Source organism: Pan paniscus, chromosome 3, assembly GCF_029289425.2.
Source record: "Pan paniscus chromosome 3, NHGRI_mPanPan1-v2.0_pri, whole genome shotgun sequence".
In the NCBI taxonomy this organism is placed as follows: Eukaryota; Metazoa; Chordata; class Mammalia; order Primates; family Hominidae; genus Pan; species Pan paniscus.
In genome coordinates this window covers 2,122,910-2,140,188 of record NC_073252.2, presented here as the reverse complement: position 1 = coordinate 2,140,188, position 17,279 = coordinate 2,122,910, and the positions used below count along the sequence as shown (strand labels likewise).

Genomic DNA, 17,279 nt, shown 5'->3' with positions numbered 1-17,279 from the left:
GCAAGTAGGGGCATTAGGGATGCAGAGTCCCTTGTGAGGCCACTTCCACCAGGCCTGCGCCCACACGTACTTCCCTGAATGGGGTTGAGTTAAACCTTTGCCTGCCCAGGAAACGGGCCAGGAATGCCCCCTGACCTGAAAGGTGACTTTGTAGCCAGAGTATTTTAGAAGCTAGAGTTCATGCAGCTCATGGTTGGGAAACCCTGCTCTTGAGCCAGCAGAGGGGAGGAGAGCAGAGGGAGGACGGCAGAGAGGACAGCAGAGGTGGGGAGAGCAGAGGGGATGGGGGGAGGAGAGCAGAGGGGATGGGGGGAGGAGAGCAGAGGGGATGGGGGGAGGAGAGCAGAGGGGATGGGGGGAGGAGAGCAGAGGGAGGATGACAGAGGTGGGGACAGCAGAGATGGGAAAAGCAGAGGGGAGGACAAGAGAGGGAGGATAGCAGAAGGGAGGACAGCAGAGGGTGGTGGGGAGTCAGGAGAGACAGCACGCCTCCTCCAGGAAGCCTTCCCAGACTTGCTCTCACCATGTTGTCCTCCCACCCTGCTAGCGCTATGAACTTGGGCAAGGGCCTGGTTCCATCTCTGGGTTCTCAGCACCCCCATCAGCACCTCATCTGCCCAAAGGCGCTTTATCACTGTAGGGGACCCTGATGGAGCCCAAGGCAGTGGGGGCACTGGTTGCCCAGCCTGGGAGGGCAGAGAGCTGATCTGGAGGAGAGTGACCGCCTGTGTAGCCCCCAGGACCCCATGAGGGCTTTGCTTACTTTTGGCTCCATAGAGGGATGCCCAGAAAGCTCCCCAGCTGACTGGGAAGGCGGATGCCAGGAGTGGGGTGATGAGGGAAGGTCTGCCTCAGAGCTAGTGAGACAGGGCCCCTCCCCACCACCACCACCACCTCAGGAACCCACGAGCTGGGAGCAGCCAGGGCAGTGCACCCCCAGGCACCCTGCTCCCTTCCGCCAGGCCCCTCCCATAAACACTCCTTGCTCTTGGGGCTCCCAGCCCACCAGTGACTTTCGGTGCTGCTGCCAGCATCCATCCCGCGCAACTGGGACCACCTGGCAAAGTGACCCCTCCCTCCCCTATCCCAGAAGAACTGGAGACAGAAAGCACAGGGCCAGGTTAGCAACCAGGTGTCTTTATTTTTCGGAAAGTTCGTCGCTGGGTTAACAAAATCGCACCTGCCGGTTTGGGTGACACCTCTGGCCACCATGCACTGGGCCCCAAGAAGAGACCACCCTGAGCCATGGCCCTGCAGGCAAGCAAGGGACAGCTGCCCAGACTCAGGGCCCAGTAACAGTACAGAACGAACCAACTGAATTCACGGCTTCCCTCCAAGCTTTGAAAGGTAGCAGTCCAGGCTATAAAACTCTAGAAGCATTGCGTAAGAAGTGTTAAGTCTACAGCAAATACATCTTGTAAAAACTCAATAAATTATATATATAGATATATATAAACTTGTAACATCTAATAACATCGGAACCTGCACACAGGGCCGGCCCCTCCCTGGAAACCGTCTCCCTGCCTGGGACACACAGCAATTAGAAGAATTTGTATGAAAATACCAGCTTGCTTTGAAGTCCAAAAAATAAATCTCCTAAAGGAAAATCCTATAGAAATCTAATTCTCCTGAAAAAGGACAAAGGAAATAAAATATCTTCACTGGAATCGCCTCCAACAACTATTAACAACCTTTTAGGCTTGGAGGGGATACTCCAGCTCCGGGGCAGGCTGGACGTACATTCTTGGCCGTCCCTCTATCGGCGGGATAAACCTTCTCGGTTGTCAATAAGTTAAAAATTAAAACCCTCCGCCATGTGGCTGGCTAAATGCTGGAAGTGTTGGGGTGTGGGAACAAGAGTGCCGGGGGCCCATAAATAGCTTTACAAATATACAGGTCCAGTTTTAAAACAAAACTGCGGTGCCAGAAAAGGCCCTGGTCCTCTGCTTGCATGGGTGAGACCCCCTGGGGCCTCCCGCCCCCGCCCCTGCCCCGCCCAGGGCCATGCCTGCCTCCTGTGCCCCCAGGGTCGCAGGCCTCCGTTGTACCAGCCTTTTCCTCTTCCATATATTTTATATATATGTATGTATATATACCATATACACAGCATCTATTTATAGAAATGTACACTAGTTTCCGGAATAAACCTTTTGCATAAAAGGTAAAGGCTCCCATCTTCAGGTACCCGTAATTTCAGTCTCTGAGGGGCAGGGTGGGAACTGGGAAAGCCTGGAGGTGGGGAGGCGGTGCCACTAACACCCCAGGCACAAGGTGCTGGACATGTGGGGCTTCCCTGCAGGCTCAGCTTTGGGTGTGGGAGGGGCCGAGGCCCACCCTGTGATGTCCCGCGGTGCAAAGGCAGAGGCCTGAGCCATGTCGGGCCCAGCTCCCTGCCCCACGGGGGTCCCACTGGGTGGGCCCACTTACATTCTGCACTGGGTCCCCCCAGAACAAAGGCCCCTCAGTGCTGCAGCACCAGTCAGGAGGCCGTTGCACAGCAGCGGGGACACCCAGGGTACCTCTGCACCTGGAGGCAAGATGCGCACGCACACAGGCACACGCGGATGTGCACACACACGCACACACACACACACACACAGACCAAAGCTCTGTGTAGCTGTCTCTCCACCTGCACTGAGTCTCATGCCGGGGAGTGGCTGTGCACCAGCAGCAGGGTGGGCTGCTAGGGACCCCCTCACATTGTTGGGGACCAGTGGCCCTTCACGTCCGCGAGCCCCCACTGCTGGGTGGGGCCGGGGGCAGCAGGTCGTGGGCAAACACGGAGTCGTCCCCTGAGGAGCTGGAGCTGGGGGTGTCCTGGCCACCCGGGGAGTACTGCTCGAAAGGCGCCGACAGGTCCAGGTACTCCTGCTGGCGGGAGGCGGGGTGAGCGCTGTGCCACCGAGCCCCTCTTCGCACAGCCACCTCTGTGCCCAGGCTGTGCCCCAGAAGGCCCGCCCCACACCTCAGCACTCTGGGGGGCAGGATGGCCGGGGACGGCGGAGGGAGGGGCATAGGCGGGTGGCACCAGGCCAGAGCCAGCACTCACGTCGGTGGACGTCACGGTAAGGACACGGTCCAGGTCCTCCACCAGCTGCTTGAAGGTGGGCCTCTGGGAGGGCGCGGCATGCCAGCACTCCCGCATGATCATGTACCTGCGGGCAGGGCGTTCAGGAGTGAGCCCCGCCGCTTCCCGCCTGATTCGGGAACAGCCTGAAGGGCTGCCAGTCCCTTCCCCGCCCAGCCCCGGAGGGACCCCCACCCCTGAGGACCCAGTGGAGGGCCAGGGATGCCGCTCACAGGTCGTGTGTGCAGTTGGCGGGCTTGTCCATGCGGTGGCCCTCCTTCAGCAGCTTGAAGAGCTCCTCCACAGGGATGCCGGGGTACGGGGAGCCCCCCAGCGTGAAGATCTCCCAGAGCAGGACCCCAAAGGACCAGCTGCAGGGGAAGGTGAGGTCAGGCTGTCCTGAGACTCCCAGGACAGACACCTGGGCAGGCACCAGGGGAATATGCCAGGGCTGCGCTGCTGTCCCCAGGGAGGGGTAGAAACCACACCCAAGAGCTCCAGGGCACAGGCCTGGGGGCTGCAGCTGGGGTCCTGGCTCTGCCCAGTTCCCGCCTCCACCCCTGAAGCCTGAGGTCTGGAGGACACGTACACGTCACTCTGGTGAGTGTAGACTCGGTCAAACAAGGCCTCAGGCGCCATCCACTTCACGGGCAGCCGGCCCTGGGAGGGTGTGGGAAGGCGGTGTTGGCGCCAGGCGTCCTCCTGGCATGACCCCCACCCCCTCACCCCAGGGCCGGGCTCACGTTGGTCGTCTTCTTGTAGTAGTCGAGGTTGTGCACGTCCCGGGCCAGCCCGAAGTCTGCGATCTTCATCACGTTGTCCTCGGTCACCAGCACATTGCGGGCAGCCAGGTCCCTGTGGATGCACTGGGGAAGGGGTGGGAGGCAGGGCTGAAGCCTCTCCACCTCTCCCCGCTGCTCCCGGCATCTCAGGGCAGGGCCCAGCCTATTCCACCCACACCTGCCGCCCTGCTCACCTTCTGGGAGGCCAAGTACTCCATGCCCCGGGCCACCTGGTAGGCACAGGACACCAGGTCCTTGAAGGTGAGCTGCTCCTCGGGCGGCTTGCAGGTGTCGAAGGAGTAGTCCAGGCCCGGGGGCCGCCGCGCCCGCAGGAACTCCCGCAGGTTACCCTTGGCCGCGTACTCCACCAGCACGTACAGGGGCCCTGGGGACACGGGCTCCTCAGAGGGGCTGCCAGGCCCAGGAGGGCCGCCCACCCGGCACCACCGCCGCTACCGCACCTACCGCCCTGCGTGCAGGCGCCCAGCAGGTTGATGATGTTTTTGTGTTTCCCGATCATCTTCATCATCTCCATCTCAGACACCAGGTCCGACAGGTCCTTGTCAGTGGCATCGTCTGTGCAAGGAGCGAGGGGCCTGTGTCAGGCGGCGGCGGCGCCCCCAGCCCTGCTCTGCACCCCTGGCCGCCCCCTCCTCACCTTTCAGCATCTTCACGGCTACGGTGACAGGCTTGGCGGCCCGGTCCTTGTCAATGCCGATGGCCTCCGCCATGACCACCTGGCCGAAGCAGCCCTCCCCAAGGGGCTTGCCCAGGGTCAGCCTGGCAGTGGAGGCAGAGGGGCCATGAGTGTGCAAACTCGCCCACTCTCAGCCCACCACGGTCCCCACCCCAGCCTGGCCCAGCCCTTGAGGCCCAGAGCCACCACCTCCAGGAAGCCCTCCATGCTCCCCCTACAGCCTGCTCATAAGGACGAAGAGTGTCACCCACAGCCTCCCGCCCTTGCTGCCCCTCCGGACAGGGCACCTTGAGAGGGGCAGTCCCTGCCATGCACCCGTCCCAGGAGCATCTCCACAGAACCCCAGCCACACCCAACATCTGCCACATCCCTGACGGCCCCTAAACCCAGCCAGGCCTCTGACTGGTGGCTGTTTCACCCCCACCACCAAGCCCCCTACAGCCAACGCTGGCCCTCAGCACCACTGACCGGGCCCGAGACAGCTCCCATTTGGGGTCGGCAGGCAGCTCGAGCTCGGAGACATTGGCCAGCGTGGGGCCCTCCCCTGAGGACAGCCTTGCGATGCGCACCAGTGGTGTGTTGGAGTTCATGGACGCGTTGGACTCCAGGGACACCTGCTTGGGTCAGCAGGGGCAGGTTGGCGCCGCGTGGGCGACGGGGCGTGGAGGTACAGCCGGGGGTCAGTGCTGGGCCAGAAGTGGGGGCGTTCTGACTTCCACCAGCATTGAATGAAGATTTTTAGAATGTTTCGTGCCCCAAAGTACCCTAGGCTCTACATGGTGAGCAGAGACGAGGAGAGGGGAGCCCGCCCGGCTGCAGAGAGGACTCACACAGCCCAGGACCAGCGTGGGCCGAGGGGGGGGGCTCCAGGAGGCCTGGCGGGCAGGCAGCTTAGAACCTGGTATCTACTTTCTGTTACCTGTCGCTTGAGCGGGAAGCGGGAGATCTTGTGCACGGTGGGGGAGCCCAGGCCTTTCTTGGGGGGGCTGCGCAGGCGGCAGAGCGTCACAGCCGCCACCACCAGGATGAACAGGAAGAAGCCCACCCCGTAGCTGAGGATGCCTGCATACACACTGCCCGCCTCGTCAGCCTCCACCAGCTCCTCCTCGGCTGCAAAGACATGGGCGTTGAGGCCTGGCCTGGGCTCCCCCACACGGGGCTCCCATGGATGCCCATGGCCCAGAGCCACAGGCACCACTGGGAGCGGAAGGGGGCTCAGAACCTCAGCACCCGCCTTGTCTGGAGGGTCTCGCAGTCAGTAACGCCAGTGAGTCTAGAGGGCCAGACCCTGGAGAGGAGGAGCCTAGCAGAGCCAGCCAGTCCCACACCGCCACCAGGCGCCCGGGAGACACCAGAGCCACAGGAGGGGCCTTTGGGGACCCAGATGGGAAGTGGGCTCGAGGGGGCTGAGGGGGCCCCTCTGGGACCAGGACCGGGCCAGGCCAACTTTGTCCCCACACTGGGCACAGGGCCAGGAGTGAGGGCTCAAGGAGCGGGACGGCCATAAGTCACAGGATTCCCGTCCATCCTGGCAGCTTTGGCGTGTCCCGAGCCAGCGTCCCCCAGACAGTGCGGAGCAGCAGCAGCAGCAGAAGCCGGTACCTGGCAGCACCACCAGCCACGCAGAGTGATGAGAAAACCCAATAGAATTGCCCGCCAGGCAGGTGTACTCCCCGGCGTCCTCAAAGGTGACGTTGTGCAAGGAGAGAACCTCTAGCTCCTTGTCGGTGGTGTTAGCGCCCGCCGTCTACAAAGAGAGAGCAGAGCGATAGGCGAGCGCCAGCACCGCCCTGCGGGCACCGCACAGAGTCCACACGGCAGGATCCAGCCGCTGCAAGGAAAACGCCGCCACCACCAACTCCTCAGCCACCGCCAACTTGGTCACCGCCACGCGGCCGAGGGCCCTCCGCCTGGTACACCGGTACTGAGCCCGAAGCCAGGCCCCTCCACCGGCGAGTCCTCTGTCCCAGGTGAGCGGCAGGCGGGCAGGCAGCATGCGGGTTAGCGCAGAGCCGGGCGGGTGCAGGTGGAGGATGGACACAGGGACACACAGGCTGCGGAAGCGAGCAGGCAGCGGGCGGGGGTGGAGAGAGGCGCAAAGGGGTGCTCACAGACGGCACGGAGCCGGCCCGGTGGGCACCGGGCACCTCCTGTGGGGGTCGCAGGCGTGCGGGAAGGGTCGGCGCAGGCCACAGGGCTCGAAGCGGGCGGTCACCATGGAGGCTGGAGCTGCCAGCCTTGCCGAGGCGGCCCCGAGTGGAGCGCGAGCCAGGGGCGGGAGCGAGCAGGGCTGGGCGTGCGGGGCGTGCAAGGCGCGCGGCCAGGGCCTTGGAGCTGGAGCTCTTGTGCCGGCCGGCATGGGACAGAGTCGTTACCTGCTCGGGGCCCGTGAACGCTCAGCCAAAAGGCCTTCTCGGCCACGCCTATGAAATTGGTGGCTCGACAGAGGTACTCGCCCCCGTCCCGCTCCGACACATTGGCCAGGCGGAGGCGCACGTCCGCCTCCACACTCTCACTGATCCAGGACTGCGGGGACAAGAGACCCGGCTCAGGCACGCCCCTGAGGCAGCCCCGCCGGGCACGAGGCAGGATGTGGGAGACCCCCAAGGTACAGATCGAGGCTGGGCTGCGTCAGCCCCAAAGGCTGCCTGGAGGAGGCGTGGAGGCACTTCACGGTGGCTGTGGTTTCACAGGATGCACGTCTCTGCCTCCACCCCAACAACCCAGCCCAGACCCTCAGACAACCTCTGGTCACTGGCCTGCCCTCCCCCGGGCTCTTGCAGAACCTGTACCCTGGACAGGGCCCGAGGCGGCCTCTCTGGGCGGGGTCTGGACTCCACCCTCGCCCTGCGCCTGCTCCCCGCCCCCACGAGACCGTCTTCTCTCTGAACAGATGTTTCTCTTTGGGCTTTGAGTGTCGCAACCATCCCAATTCAGTGGCCCCCACCCGGCAGCCATGGGAACAAAGCTAAGGGCTTCAGGAGGCAGGCAGACAGTGAGCTTGGGCCCCACTGCACACAGCTGACGAGAGCCAATCGGCCAGGTCGCGGCTCAGCCACCGCCTCTGAGGCCCAGAGGGGGCCTGGAGGGCTTGGCCACACTGCCCTCCTGTCCTGGGGCACCACTGCTGCCCAAGCCACACCCACCCCCAAGAAGCCCGTGGGCAGTTCCATGTCAGGGACTTCAGTGGCTGAGGTTGGCCCTCTGCTGACACGGAAACGGGTCCCTACGCAGCTGCCTAGACCCTGAGGTGTGGGGTGGCTGAGACTTGGCCCCACAAGCACCCCCACAGCTTCTGCCCCCGAAGCTCCAACCCCTAGACCCAAATCCTCACGCAACCCCCAGCCAAGGGGCACCCTTGGGGCCAGCCCAAGAGCCCCAGCGGCGGCACCCACGTGCACACGGTGGCCCACCTTGAGCACGGTAACGTAGGGTGTGCCGTCCGGGCCCACCTTGCTGCCGTTCACCTCCACGTGCTTGAGCCACTGGATGTGGGGCTGTGCGTCACTGTACACCTTGCAGTGGAACTCCACGTCGCTGCCCAGCACCGCCGTCTGGTTGGCCGGCAGCCCCGCCTGCAGGATGGGCCGGTGCGGGGAGCGCTCTGTGGGGGCAGATGACGCTCAGGGGCCACCCCCTCCCTCACCACCACCGCCACTGCCGCCCCCGCCCCCGCGCCGCCCCAGGGCCCTCACCCAGCACGTCCAGCGTGTACGTCTGCCGGATGCTGCCAAACTTGTTCTCCACGACGCAGGTGTAGTTGCCGCGGTCCGAGGGCACCACGCTTTCCATGACCAGGCTCCACTGCTGATGCCGCAGCTGCACCGGGACGCGGGCGGGCGAGTGAGCGGAGGCAGCGACCACCGTGCCTGCCAGGCCCAGAGCCACCCCGCCGCGCCCACCTTGATGCCTCCGATGCGGTGCTCGCCGCGGAACTCCCTGCCGTTCTTCAGCCAGGAGATGGAGGGAGTGGGGTTGCCGGCGGCTGGGCAGCGGAAGCGGACGGTGTTGGCGGCCGGCACGGCCAGCAGCTTCTTGTCCATCCGCTCGGGCCGTGTCCAGTAAGGGGCCCCTGCAGGCCGAGGTGCGTGTGAAGGCCATGACCCGAGTGGGAGCAGAGGCCCCTCTGAACAACCCCCTTCCCAGAGCTGCCCCTGCCCATCCCCACCCTCAGTTTCCTGTCCTGTGTAGGAAGAGGGCGGGATGAGGTTCCCAGGAGCCTCCACATCTTGTCCCCTCCCCGGGGCTTTCTCAGAGCTGGGCCGTGTGTCCCCTCCCCTCCCCTCCAGGGTGCTCTGCCGGGACCTGTGAAGTCACAGGGCACAGGGCATTGTCCAGGGGAGCCCACCTGCCCAGAGAGGCGTGCCAGGGCCAGGCCCACCAACGGGGAGACTGAAGACCCAGGGGGCAGGCCCATCTAGTGGACAAGCCAGGACCTGGGAGCAGTTTACCAGGAGAGGAGCCCAGTCGCCTGCAGAGCCAGGAGCCTTGGAGGCAGCTGGGCAGCATGGGCCCACGGGAATCAAGACCCTACACCACCCTCTGCAGAGCTCCAAGTCTGGCGGGCACCCAGAGACGGTGGCACCCTGGAGGCCCTGCCTCCTCCCATCTCGATGTCCAGGGCTCCCACCACCCCTCTCACAGCCCAACTGGTTTTTCTCCTTCCTCAGGGCTGGTGCTGCCTTCCTGCCGGGACTCCAGGCAAGGATGGGCTGGCATTCCCCAGGAGGGAAGCAGCCCTCCCCTCAGTGAGCTCACTGCCAGCCCCCTCCAGGCACACGCCCATCAGGGGCACTGAGGCCCAGCAAGCAGCAGTGTGGACACAGGCTGGAAAGAGGCACCCCACGGTGCTGAGCTCCCTCCCAGGCCTCCTGGAGACCCCCAGGGTGAGTTCCCCCAGCTGTTTCTCTCATGGACTCAGCCTCCCTTCCTCATCTGCTTACCCCACTGGCCCAGGGACCCAGCCCACAGACCATCAGTCCGCAAGTCGTAACTGCCCCCCATGTCTGTGCCACGATGACCCTCACCTGCACGCACTCCCCTCAGAGCTCCCTCCAAAACCAGAAGCCCCACCTCCCCGCCCTACAACTTGGCAAAGTCCACCTGCCACCGTTCCAGGCCGGGACGCCAGGCATCGTCCCCGACTGCTCTCTCACAGCCGCAGCCCACCCACCAGCCACCCTCCTGCCAGCCACCCTGCCCGGCGCCCTCACCCCGGGTCCATCCACCCCACGGCAGCCACCTGAGTGCCCTGCCCTGCTGCGCTCATGTCTGCGGGGTCCACCTCACCTATAGCCAACACCAGAGCCCCACAGGCCAGCCATGGCCTCCTCCTGCTCCTGGAACCCCCAGGGCCCTGTGCCTCAGTCTCCCCATCAGCAACACGGTGTCCCCTTGCACCCCAGCCCTGCCACCAGGGTGGGGCATCTAGAGCCATGTCAGTGGCCCAGCCCCTCCTGCATCCTGAGGGGACCGGACCTTCGGGGTGACCCCAGGGAGGTTGTTCCGGGGCCTTAGTCCCTCAGCTGCCTGTGAAGGGCAGGGCTTGGCGGTGGCAGCGGGCCCCACCCTGGCTGGCCTGAACCCCGGACCCTGCTCCCACCTGTGTCCACACCTGTGTCCTCAGCCTCGTCCTCCCCGTCTTCGTCATCTCCCGAGGATGGAGCGTCTGCAAGGCAGAGATGGCCGCAACCAATGCCCAACCTGCCCCAGGAAGCCCCCAGGTGCCCCTCCCAGATGGGGCAGGGTCCCCCATTTGGGCAGCACTTCCTGGGGGTGCCCTCCTCTCCACCAATGACCAGAGAGACCCCCAGCCGCTCCTGACCCACGCAGGGACTCAGGGAGCTCGGCACTCGGCTCCTTTCTGTAGCTGGCGTGGCCCCAGAGCTCACCTGTCACCCGCACACTGAAGTGGCACAGTACGCGCTGCGTGAGCCGCTGCCGGCAGCTGTAGGCCCCGGAGTCCTCGTGGGAGGCATTCAGCACCTGCAGCCGCTGGGGGCCCACCAGGACACGCTCCGAGGGCACCAGCCCTGCGCCATCCTTGACCCAGACAGTGGGCCCCATGGGACCACCCCCGGGCGGGGGACAGCTCAGCTCCACAGCATCCCCGCTGCCGAAGACCAACTGCTCCTGCTGGCCGGGCTCTGGGCCCGGGACTTCTGTGGGGAAGATGGGCGACCATGAGGCAGGCACCCCCAAACCCGGCACCGTTTACAGACACAGCAGTGGAAGCCTCGGCGGCCCTGAGTGAGGAAGGCTCTGACCCAGATCCAGGGTCCCACCAGACCAGGGGCTGGAAACTGCGTCCCAAAAGGGCCAAAGGTCTCTATCTTCAGCTTTGCCAACCAGTCGGTCCCAAGGACTCCGGTCTGCCTCGGTGTGACAGCCGCCTTCCCCACACAACCTGCAGCCAACCCCACAGCGGTGGCCCCATGATGCTTCACTTATGGACACGGAGAATTCAAATCTCAAAGTGTCACAAAATGTGACTCCTCGTTCTTTTAATTTGTTCAATTGCTTGGAAACACAAAATCCATGCTTGTCTCACAGGCGGCACCACGACGGGCAGGTGCTGCGGGCAAAGGGGACAGGCTGCCCTTTGCTGGCCTCTGACTGAAATGGAGCTCAGAGGGGGTGCCAGGGTTGGCCAGCCAGCCCCCTCGTGGTGCAGATTCACCCCAGGAGGGGTCCGTCCTCAGTAGCCCCCGCACCCCATATGGGCCTGAAAAGCAGTTCAGACGGACAGCCAGGGAACAGAACAGGCGAGAAGGAAGGAGGTGCAGGGTCACGTGGCCGTGTGGACGGATCTGGGGGGCGATGCGTGGGTTCACCGGGCAGAGCACAGGCCGGAGCAGCGCGAGCGGGCCGGGGCGGGGGTGGGGGCTCCTTGGGGTGGGCAAGGTTCTGTATCCTGCAGCTCCTGTGGAAGCTCCACACAGCAGTCATGACGGAAAACATACCGAGAAGAGCAAAGTACAAACACGGCGCTGGGTCCGGCCAAGTGGGTCTCACAGGCCGGGGAGTGGGGAGGCCCAGGCGGGCCCTCAAGGGGGCCGGGGGGTGGAGTCCTGCTGCCTGCAGGGGGACTGGGGCCCCCTCACAGAGGACGACCAGGCTGGGGGCAGGAAGCTGTGAGAGCCAGGGCAGGTCAGCAGCCCTGGCCCCTCCCTGGGGGCTGAGAAGCTGGGGTGGGGGCCCACCCACAGGGGCAGATGTGCAGGTGGCCCCTGGGTCCCTCCCCAGTAGCTGCCCAGCTCCCCAGAGCCACCAAAGCCTGTGACCCAAGGACACACCATGGGCAGGGCTGGGGGGACAATCGCCCCTAGGCCTCCCTGCCAGGGCCAGACAATGCATGCAGGCGGGCGTCCCGGGCTTGGGGCCGGGACGGGGGTGGGTGGTCCCCCAGGCAGCCTCCTTCTTCAGACCCAGCTGGGCGGGTTGCGCCATCACTTGTCATTCTGCAGACGCGTGGCCTAGATTCGGGGGCCCAGCTGCCCACTCTGGCCACACCAGTCCCTGGCTGCCTGGCCAGGCCCTCTTCTGCCCAACCCACCTGATCCAGCCGCACACGCCTAGTGCCCAGGGTGACCCTGCCAGCCAGAAGGGCCCACACTCATCCCCTGAAGCATCCGAAGGAGCCCTCGCCCCACAGGGACCCACAGCTCAAGGACTGCCCCTGTGGGGACCCCGCAGTCAGGGGGGCTCCTGGCCTGACCTCCAGCCCTCCGGTCCTGGCCAGTGTCTTGTGGGGACCACCCAGAGCTGGGAGCTGCTCGAGGCCCCCCAGAAGGCCGAGAACAGGCTGGTTATGGCAGCCTCAGCTGCAGGCCCTGGCCCAAGGGCAACAGCCGGTTGGTTCCGGTTTGGTCTGAGTGGCGACAACAGGTCAAGCGATCCACACAAGTATTTGCTTCAGCCTGGTCCAGCACGGGGGGACGGGGGACACAGCAGCCCCAGGCCAGCCACACCAGTGGCCATCTGCCCGTGTGTGGTGGGGAGGGTACAGCCCTGACTGCCCCCCCACTGCCTGCCTGCTAGGTGCCAGCAGGGGCTGGGTGGCGAGCACCAGGTGAAGGACAGTGTGACACGGGGCATGAGTGGGCACTATAAGTTCAGGGTCTGACTCCCACTGGGAAGTCAGCAGTTGGGTGGAGCCCCCATACCCCACCCAGCTGCCAGGCATGGGGAGAGCTATAGCCCTCCAGCAGCCCTAGGAAGGGTTCTTTCTTTCTTGATCAACAAAAGGGAGGCCCCACTGACACCACACAGACACTGGTGCCCAAACACGTTGGAGACAAAACTCCTGCTGTACCCAAGGCGGGGTAGGAGGCAACGCGTCCCACCTCCCACCCTTCTATGGATCCCACAACACGTGCTCCCGCCGGCGCCCCAACCCCACACAGTGCCGATCTCAACTTGGGCTCCACATGCCAACGACAGCCCTGTGCTGTGTCCCAGAGGGGCTGTGCTGGACCTGGGGGGCGTTTCCTAGTCCCAGAGTCTCCACAACTCTGCCACTCACTGGTCCTGTACCTCAGTTTCCCCCACTGTGGCACAAAGTAAAAATCCCACCCCACAGGCCCAGGAGCTCAGGAAGGGCACCAGGCCCTGAAATGGCTGCAGGAGTGAGCGTAGGGGTGAGAGGCGCTCCCGGCCCTGGGTCTCTGGCCCCAAGACTGATGTCCATTAGGCCAGGGTGCTGGGGACGGCCAAACTCTGGCCTGGGGAACCTTTCTCCAGGCTCTGGGTCTCTGCAGTGGAGGCCCAGTGCATGTGAGGGAGCATGGGTGAGAGGATGGGGGAGCCTTGCTCCATCATAAGCCCCTCGGGTTGACCCCAGAGAACAAGGATCAAATCCAGACTCGCTTCCGGAGCTGGCTGCCCCAGGAGTTTATTTGGGTTTTGGGGTGAAATGAGGGCCTGGAGTCAGGAAACAACACATTCTGGTTTCGGATGCACATGAAGTTCTCTGCAACTCTCTGGGGTACAGGAGGTATTGCCAGGTAGGAGCTATAAAATAGCCTAAGAGGAGGGGGCCCCCAAAAGTCCAGCCTCCCTGTCTCCCCACCTGGAGTTTCACAATAAAGTCAGGAAAAAAGGGATCCGGAGGCTGGGCAGGCTAAAGAGGGCTTGCCAGGGTTATCTGGCCTAATCCTTCAAACAGCCTGCCATTATCGGTTCTCTTGGACAGGTAAGGAAACTGAGGTTCGAAGAGAGCACCCGAGCCTGAGCTGGCAGCCTGGAGGTCCAGGCCGACCCCTACCCCACCAAAGGTGGCTCCACTCCCGGCTCATTCACTCCCGAATCACTCAGGTGAGGGCTGCATGCCTCCCTAGATGAGATGACTTTACACCCCCGTCCTCCAGGAGACCCCAAGCCCCTGGGCTCCCACTCAAGCTCAGCTGTAACAAGGGGTGCCGCAGCCCCAGATCTAGCCCCAAGTGAGACCTGAGGGCTGGGGAGCTGGGGGGTGGGTAACAAGGGGTTCCTAGGCTCACACAAGGACCTGGAGGCCAGGCTCAGCCCAGGTTAATGAACCACCCAGAGGCCCACGCGGCTCAAAGTCCAGCCCTGCAGAGGAGGAGTGGGGGAGGTTGCAGCCAGCACCTTCGGGAAAGGCCCTGCACCCCCAGACCCCTGCTGGGTGGGGTGGGACTGTGGGAGAGCCGACCTTGTCTACCTCCCTGCACCCTGGGGGGTCCCTCCAAGTCCCAACCAGGAATACGGCCCCTGGGGAGATGGGGGCTGTGCTGGCAGGGCCTAGGGTGGCCAGGGCAGTCCAGTGGCCAAAACCTTTCCCACCGCCCTTGACCCCTGCGAGCCAAGGCTCCATAATTTATGTTCCCGGGCAAGCGCCAGCCTAGACCTCAGTACATTTCACGAGATCTTTGTATTTTTACTGCCCGGCCCATCTTGTTAAGGAACCGGATTAAGTTTATTGACCGATCAACTCACTACCTGTTTCACCAGCTCCACTGCGGGCGGGGGCGCCGCCCCGGGGGAGGGGTGGGCGGGGCGTTCCAGGAGCGACTGGGGGAGGCCCCGCGCGCCCGCAGGGGGTCTAGGAGAGGCTCCGCAGCCTGGCCGCCGCCCTTCCCCGGGGCTGGCTGACATTCCCGGGCCGTAGGGAGTAATATCTTTATCTGAATGAGAATGCGAAAGCCAAGCTCCCCCCGCGGCCGCCCCTCCGGCACCCCTGGAAGCGGGGCCGCCCGAGCAGGCGCTAAAAGCGCGCGCTGACCTCCCGACGGCCCCTGTCACGCCGCTGAATGACACGCACATTCAAGCGCCGGGCCACTTTCATTCATAAAAAAAATGACATTGTTCCGGGAGGCTGCAGCCGCCGACGGAGAAAGGGGCGCGGGGGCGCGGGCGGGGCGGCCGCCATCTGCCTCGGCCCTCCAGGCGCCCTCCCCGGCCCGCCGCGCCCGCAGTCGCTCACACCTCCCCGCGAGCCGCCGCGCCGCCATCAATGCGCGGTCTGTGGCCGCGTCGAGGTACAAAGAAGCGGCTGTTCGGGCCTGGGCCCGGGTGGGGCGCGAGCTCACCGGGCCAAGGCCTCCCTCCGCGCGGCCGCCGGGCTGGGCTGTGCGCGCCCCCCTCGCCCGTCCGGAGCCGGCAGCGGGTGTACGCGGCGGCGGCACCGGAGCTCTCGGCCCGGCCCACGAGGAACCGCGGCGCGTGTGCAGGTCCGGCCGGGCGCCCCTTCCCCTCCCCTCGCCCCATGGGACCTCCCTTCAGACCCTCGACGTCCCGCGGGACCTGGACCGCCAGCCCAGTCTAGGGCCCGCGACGCTGGGACACGCGCCCCTCGCTTGCCTGGAGCTCGGCGCGCACCCACGGGGAAGCGCCCTCGGCCCCCAGGCAGGGGCAGGGTCGGCAGCGGGGACGCTGGAGGCTGCTGCCTCCGGGCGGGCAGGGGCCGGGCTTCGCTGACGCGCACACCCACCCTTAGAAGTCCGGCCTCTCGCCTTGGCCGAAGCTGGCCACAAACTGGGGCCCGGGGGAGGGGGACGCCAACAATGGGAACTTTCCGTCTGCGCAGAACCCGAATAACAACAGCGGGAATCGTGGAAATGGGGCCCCCCGCGCCCTCCCGACAGGCCAGGGCTAGGGAGCCGCAGGGGATCGGGGCTGCGGACGCCAACCCCCAGCCTGGCTCCCCGTGGTGGCCTCGCACTTGGAGGGTAGCTGCGGCTCCGGGCGCCCCACAAGTCGCCGCGCTAGCTCTGGCCGCGCTCTCCGGCAAGGAGGCAGCGGAATCCGGGCTCTAACCCCGGGGCGTCACTCACACCCGGCGGCCCCTCCGACCCGGGGCCGGTTCCCGTCCCCAACGCCTCTGCCCGCACGGGCCGGCCTCTCCCGTGCCTAGTGGGTCCCTTCTTACCTGCCGCTCGCCCCACGACGCGCTGCTCCGTCCCCAAGGACTCCGAGGAGGCGCCGGCTACGATGGCCACGGCCACGCAGAGCGCGAGGGCGCAGGCAGGGGCGCCCATGGCGGGGGCGGGGGCCGCGGCGTCCTCAGGCAGCGCGCGCGGGCATGCTGCCCCCCACGGCCCGGCGCGGGCACCGGCGGGAGGAGGGCGCCGCTCGGGAGACTGCAGGAGGAGGAAGGCAGCTCGTTAGAGGGGCGGACAGGGACGAAAGCGGCGGTGGCCGGCTCCTGCGTCCCGACCCCTCCGACCCCCAGCCGCCCCGCCCGCCGCCGCCGCCGCCCAGGGCTCCCGGGCCGCCTGGCGCCGGCCGCCTCCTCCCCGCCGCGGTCCCTCCCTCCTCCCCCTTCCCTCCCTGGCTGCTGCAGAGCCCTCCCAGGGCGGCGGCGGCGGCAAACTTTCCGGAGCGGGAAGCCCGCGCCCCGGCCCGGCCCGCTGCAGGGACCTCTGTGGTTCCGCGACAGCCGCGCCCCGACCCCTCCGCGAGCACCGTTGGACCCCTCCGCGCGCCTGCCCGGCCCCAAGCACCGACCTGGCGAGCGCCGGAGCCCGGCTCGCTACGCGCGGCTCCCGCTCCGGCTCGCTGTCCGCGGGCCCAGCTCCCGCCCCGTCCCTCCGGCCGGCGGCCCGCCGGTGCGTCCGTGCGACCGGCAGAGCAGGACCGCGCGGCGCCAGCTGCCCGCGACGCCGCCGCCACCGCGCACTGAGCCTGGGCAGCCCCGCGCGCCGCAGCCAGTGGGGGACGGTCCGCGCCCCGCCCCAGCCCCGCCCCGGCCCCGCCCCGCTCCCGCCCGGCTCGCGGGGGCGCAGGGCACGCCCCCTCGGGGCGGAGCGGGGCATCCGAGGGGGCGTGGCCGGGCGGGGGCGCCCGGCGGTCTCGAGGGCGTGGGAGCCGGGGCAGGCGGGCTAGGCCCCCAATCGCACCGCGGGGCGGCCCAGGGCTCGGCGGGCACGGGGTGCACCGAGGGCGAGGGCAGGCCTGTGTTTGCATAGCGCGCAGCTCGGGTCCCCTGGGGCCGTGCTCAGGAGCTCAGAGGGGAGGTCTCGGCGGGGGTCGGGATGTCAGGAGGCTTCGCCGAGATGCCGCGGAGCTGAACCCTGTGGTGTGAGCGGCAATTCCTCAGGTGGAGGAGGGCAGGACGGCATTCCAGGCTGAGCCTCCCGTGTGCGCGGCAGGTCTGGGGCAGCCCGGCGCGGCCTGCGTACCTGACTGGCGAGGTGCAGAGGCTGCGTTGACTGACCTGGGGCCGCATGCAGCTAAGCCGCCTGAGAGCCCCGCCCCCCAAGGAGGACACAGG

The 17,279-nt window shown here is 65.9% G+C and overlaps 1 protein-coding gene across 12 annotated transcripts; it reads right to left on the bottom strand.

Annotated features, from left to right (window-relative positions):
• Positions 1 to 1,116: 1,116 nt before the first annotated feature.
• On the bottom strand, positions 1,117 to 16,689 carry FGFR3 (fibroblast growth factor receptor 3). 12 transcript variants are annotated; one of them, XM_034958185.3, is made up of 18 exons: positions 16,514 to 16,689; positions 15,936 to 16,146; positions 10,438 to 10,707; positions 10,149 to 10,214; positions 8,449 to 8,618; positions 8,242 to 8,365; positions 7,960 to 8,150; positions 6,149 to 6,293; positions 5,460 to 5,656; positions 5,015 to 5,160; positions 4,508 to 4,629; positions 4,315 to 4,425; positions 4,044 to 4,234; positions 3,811 to 3,933; positions 3,657 to 3,727; positions 3,301 to 3,438; positions 3,050 to 3,155; positions 1,117 to 2,871 (listed from the first exon to the last, which is right to left on the bottom strand). In XM_034958185.3, exons 2-18 carry the CDS (start codon positions 16,042 to 16,044, stop codon positions 2,722 to 2,724), a joined length of 2,430 nt encoding a protein of 809 aa, XP_034814076.1. In that variant the 5' UTR covers positions 16,045 to 16,146; positions 16,514 to 16,689; the 3' UTR covers positions 1,117 to 2,721. The 12 variants fall into 12 exon arrangements, with proteins under 12 accessions (XP_034814076.1, XP_034814077.1, XP_034814072.1 ...); XM_034958186.3 differs by having other exon boundaries at positions 5,015 to 5,163; positions 5,466 to 5,656; XM_034958181.4 differs by having other exon boundaries at positions 1,117 to 2,868; positions 5,015 to 5,163; positions 5,466 to 5,656; positions 16,514 to 16,686.
• Positions 16,690 to 17,279: the final 590 nt, after the last annotated feature.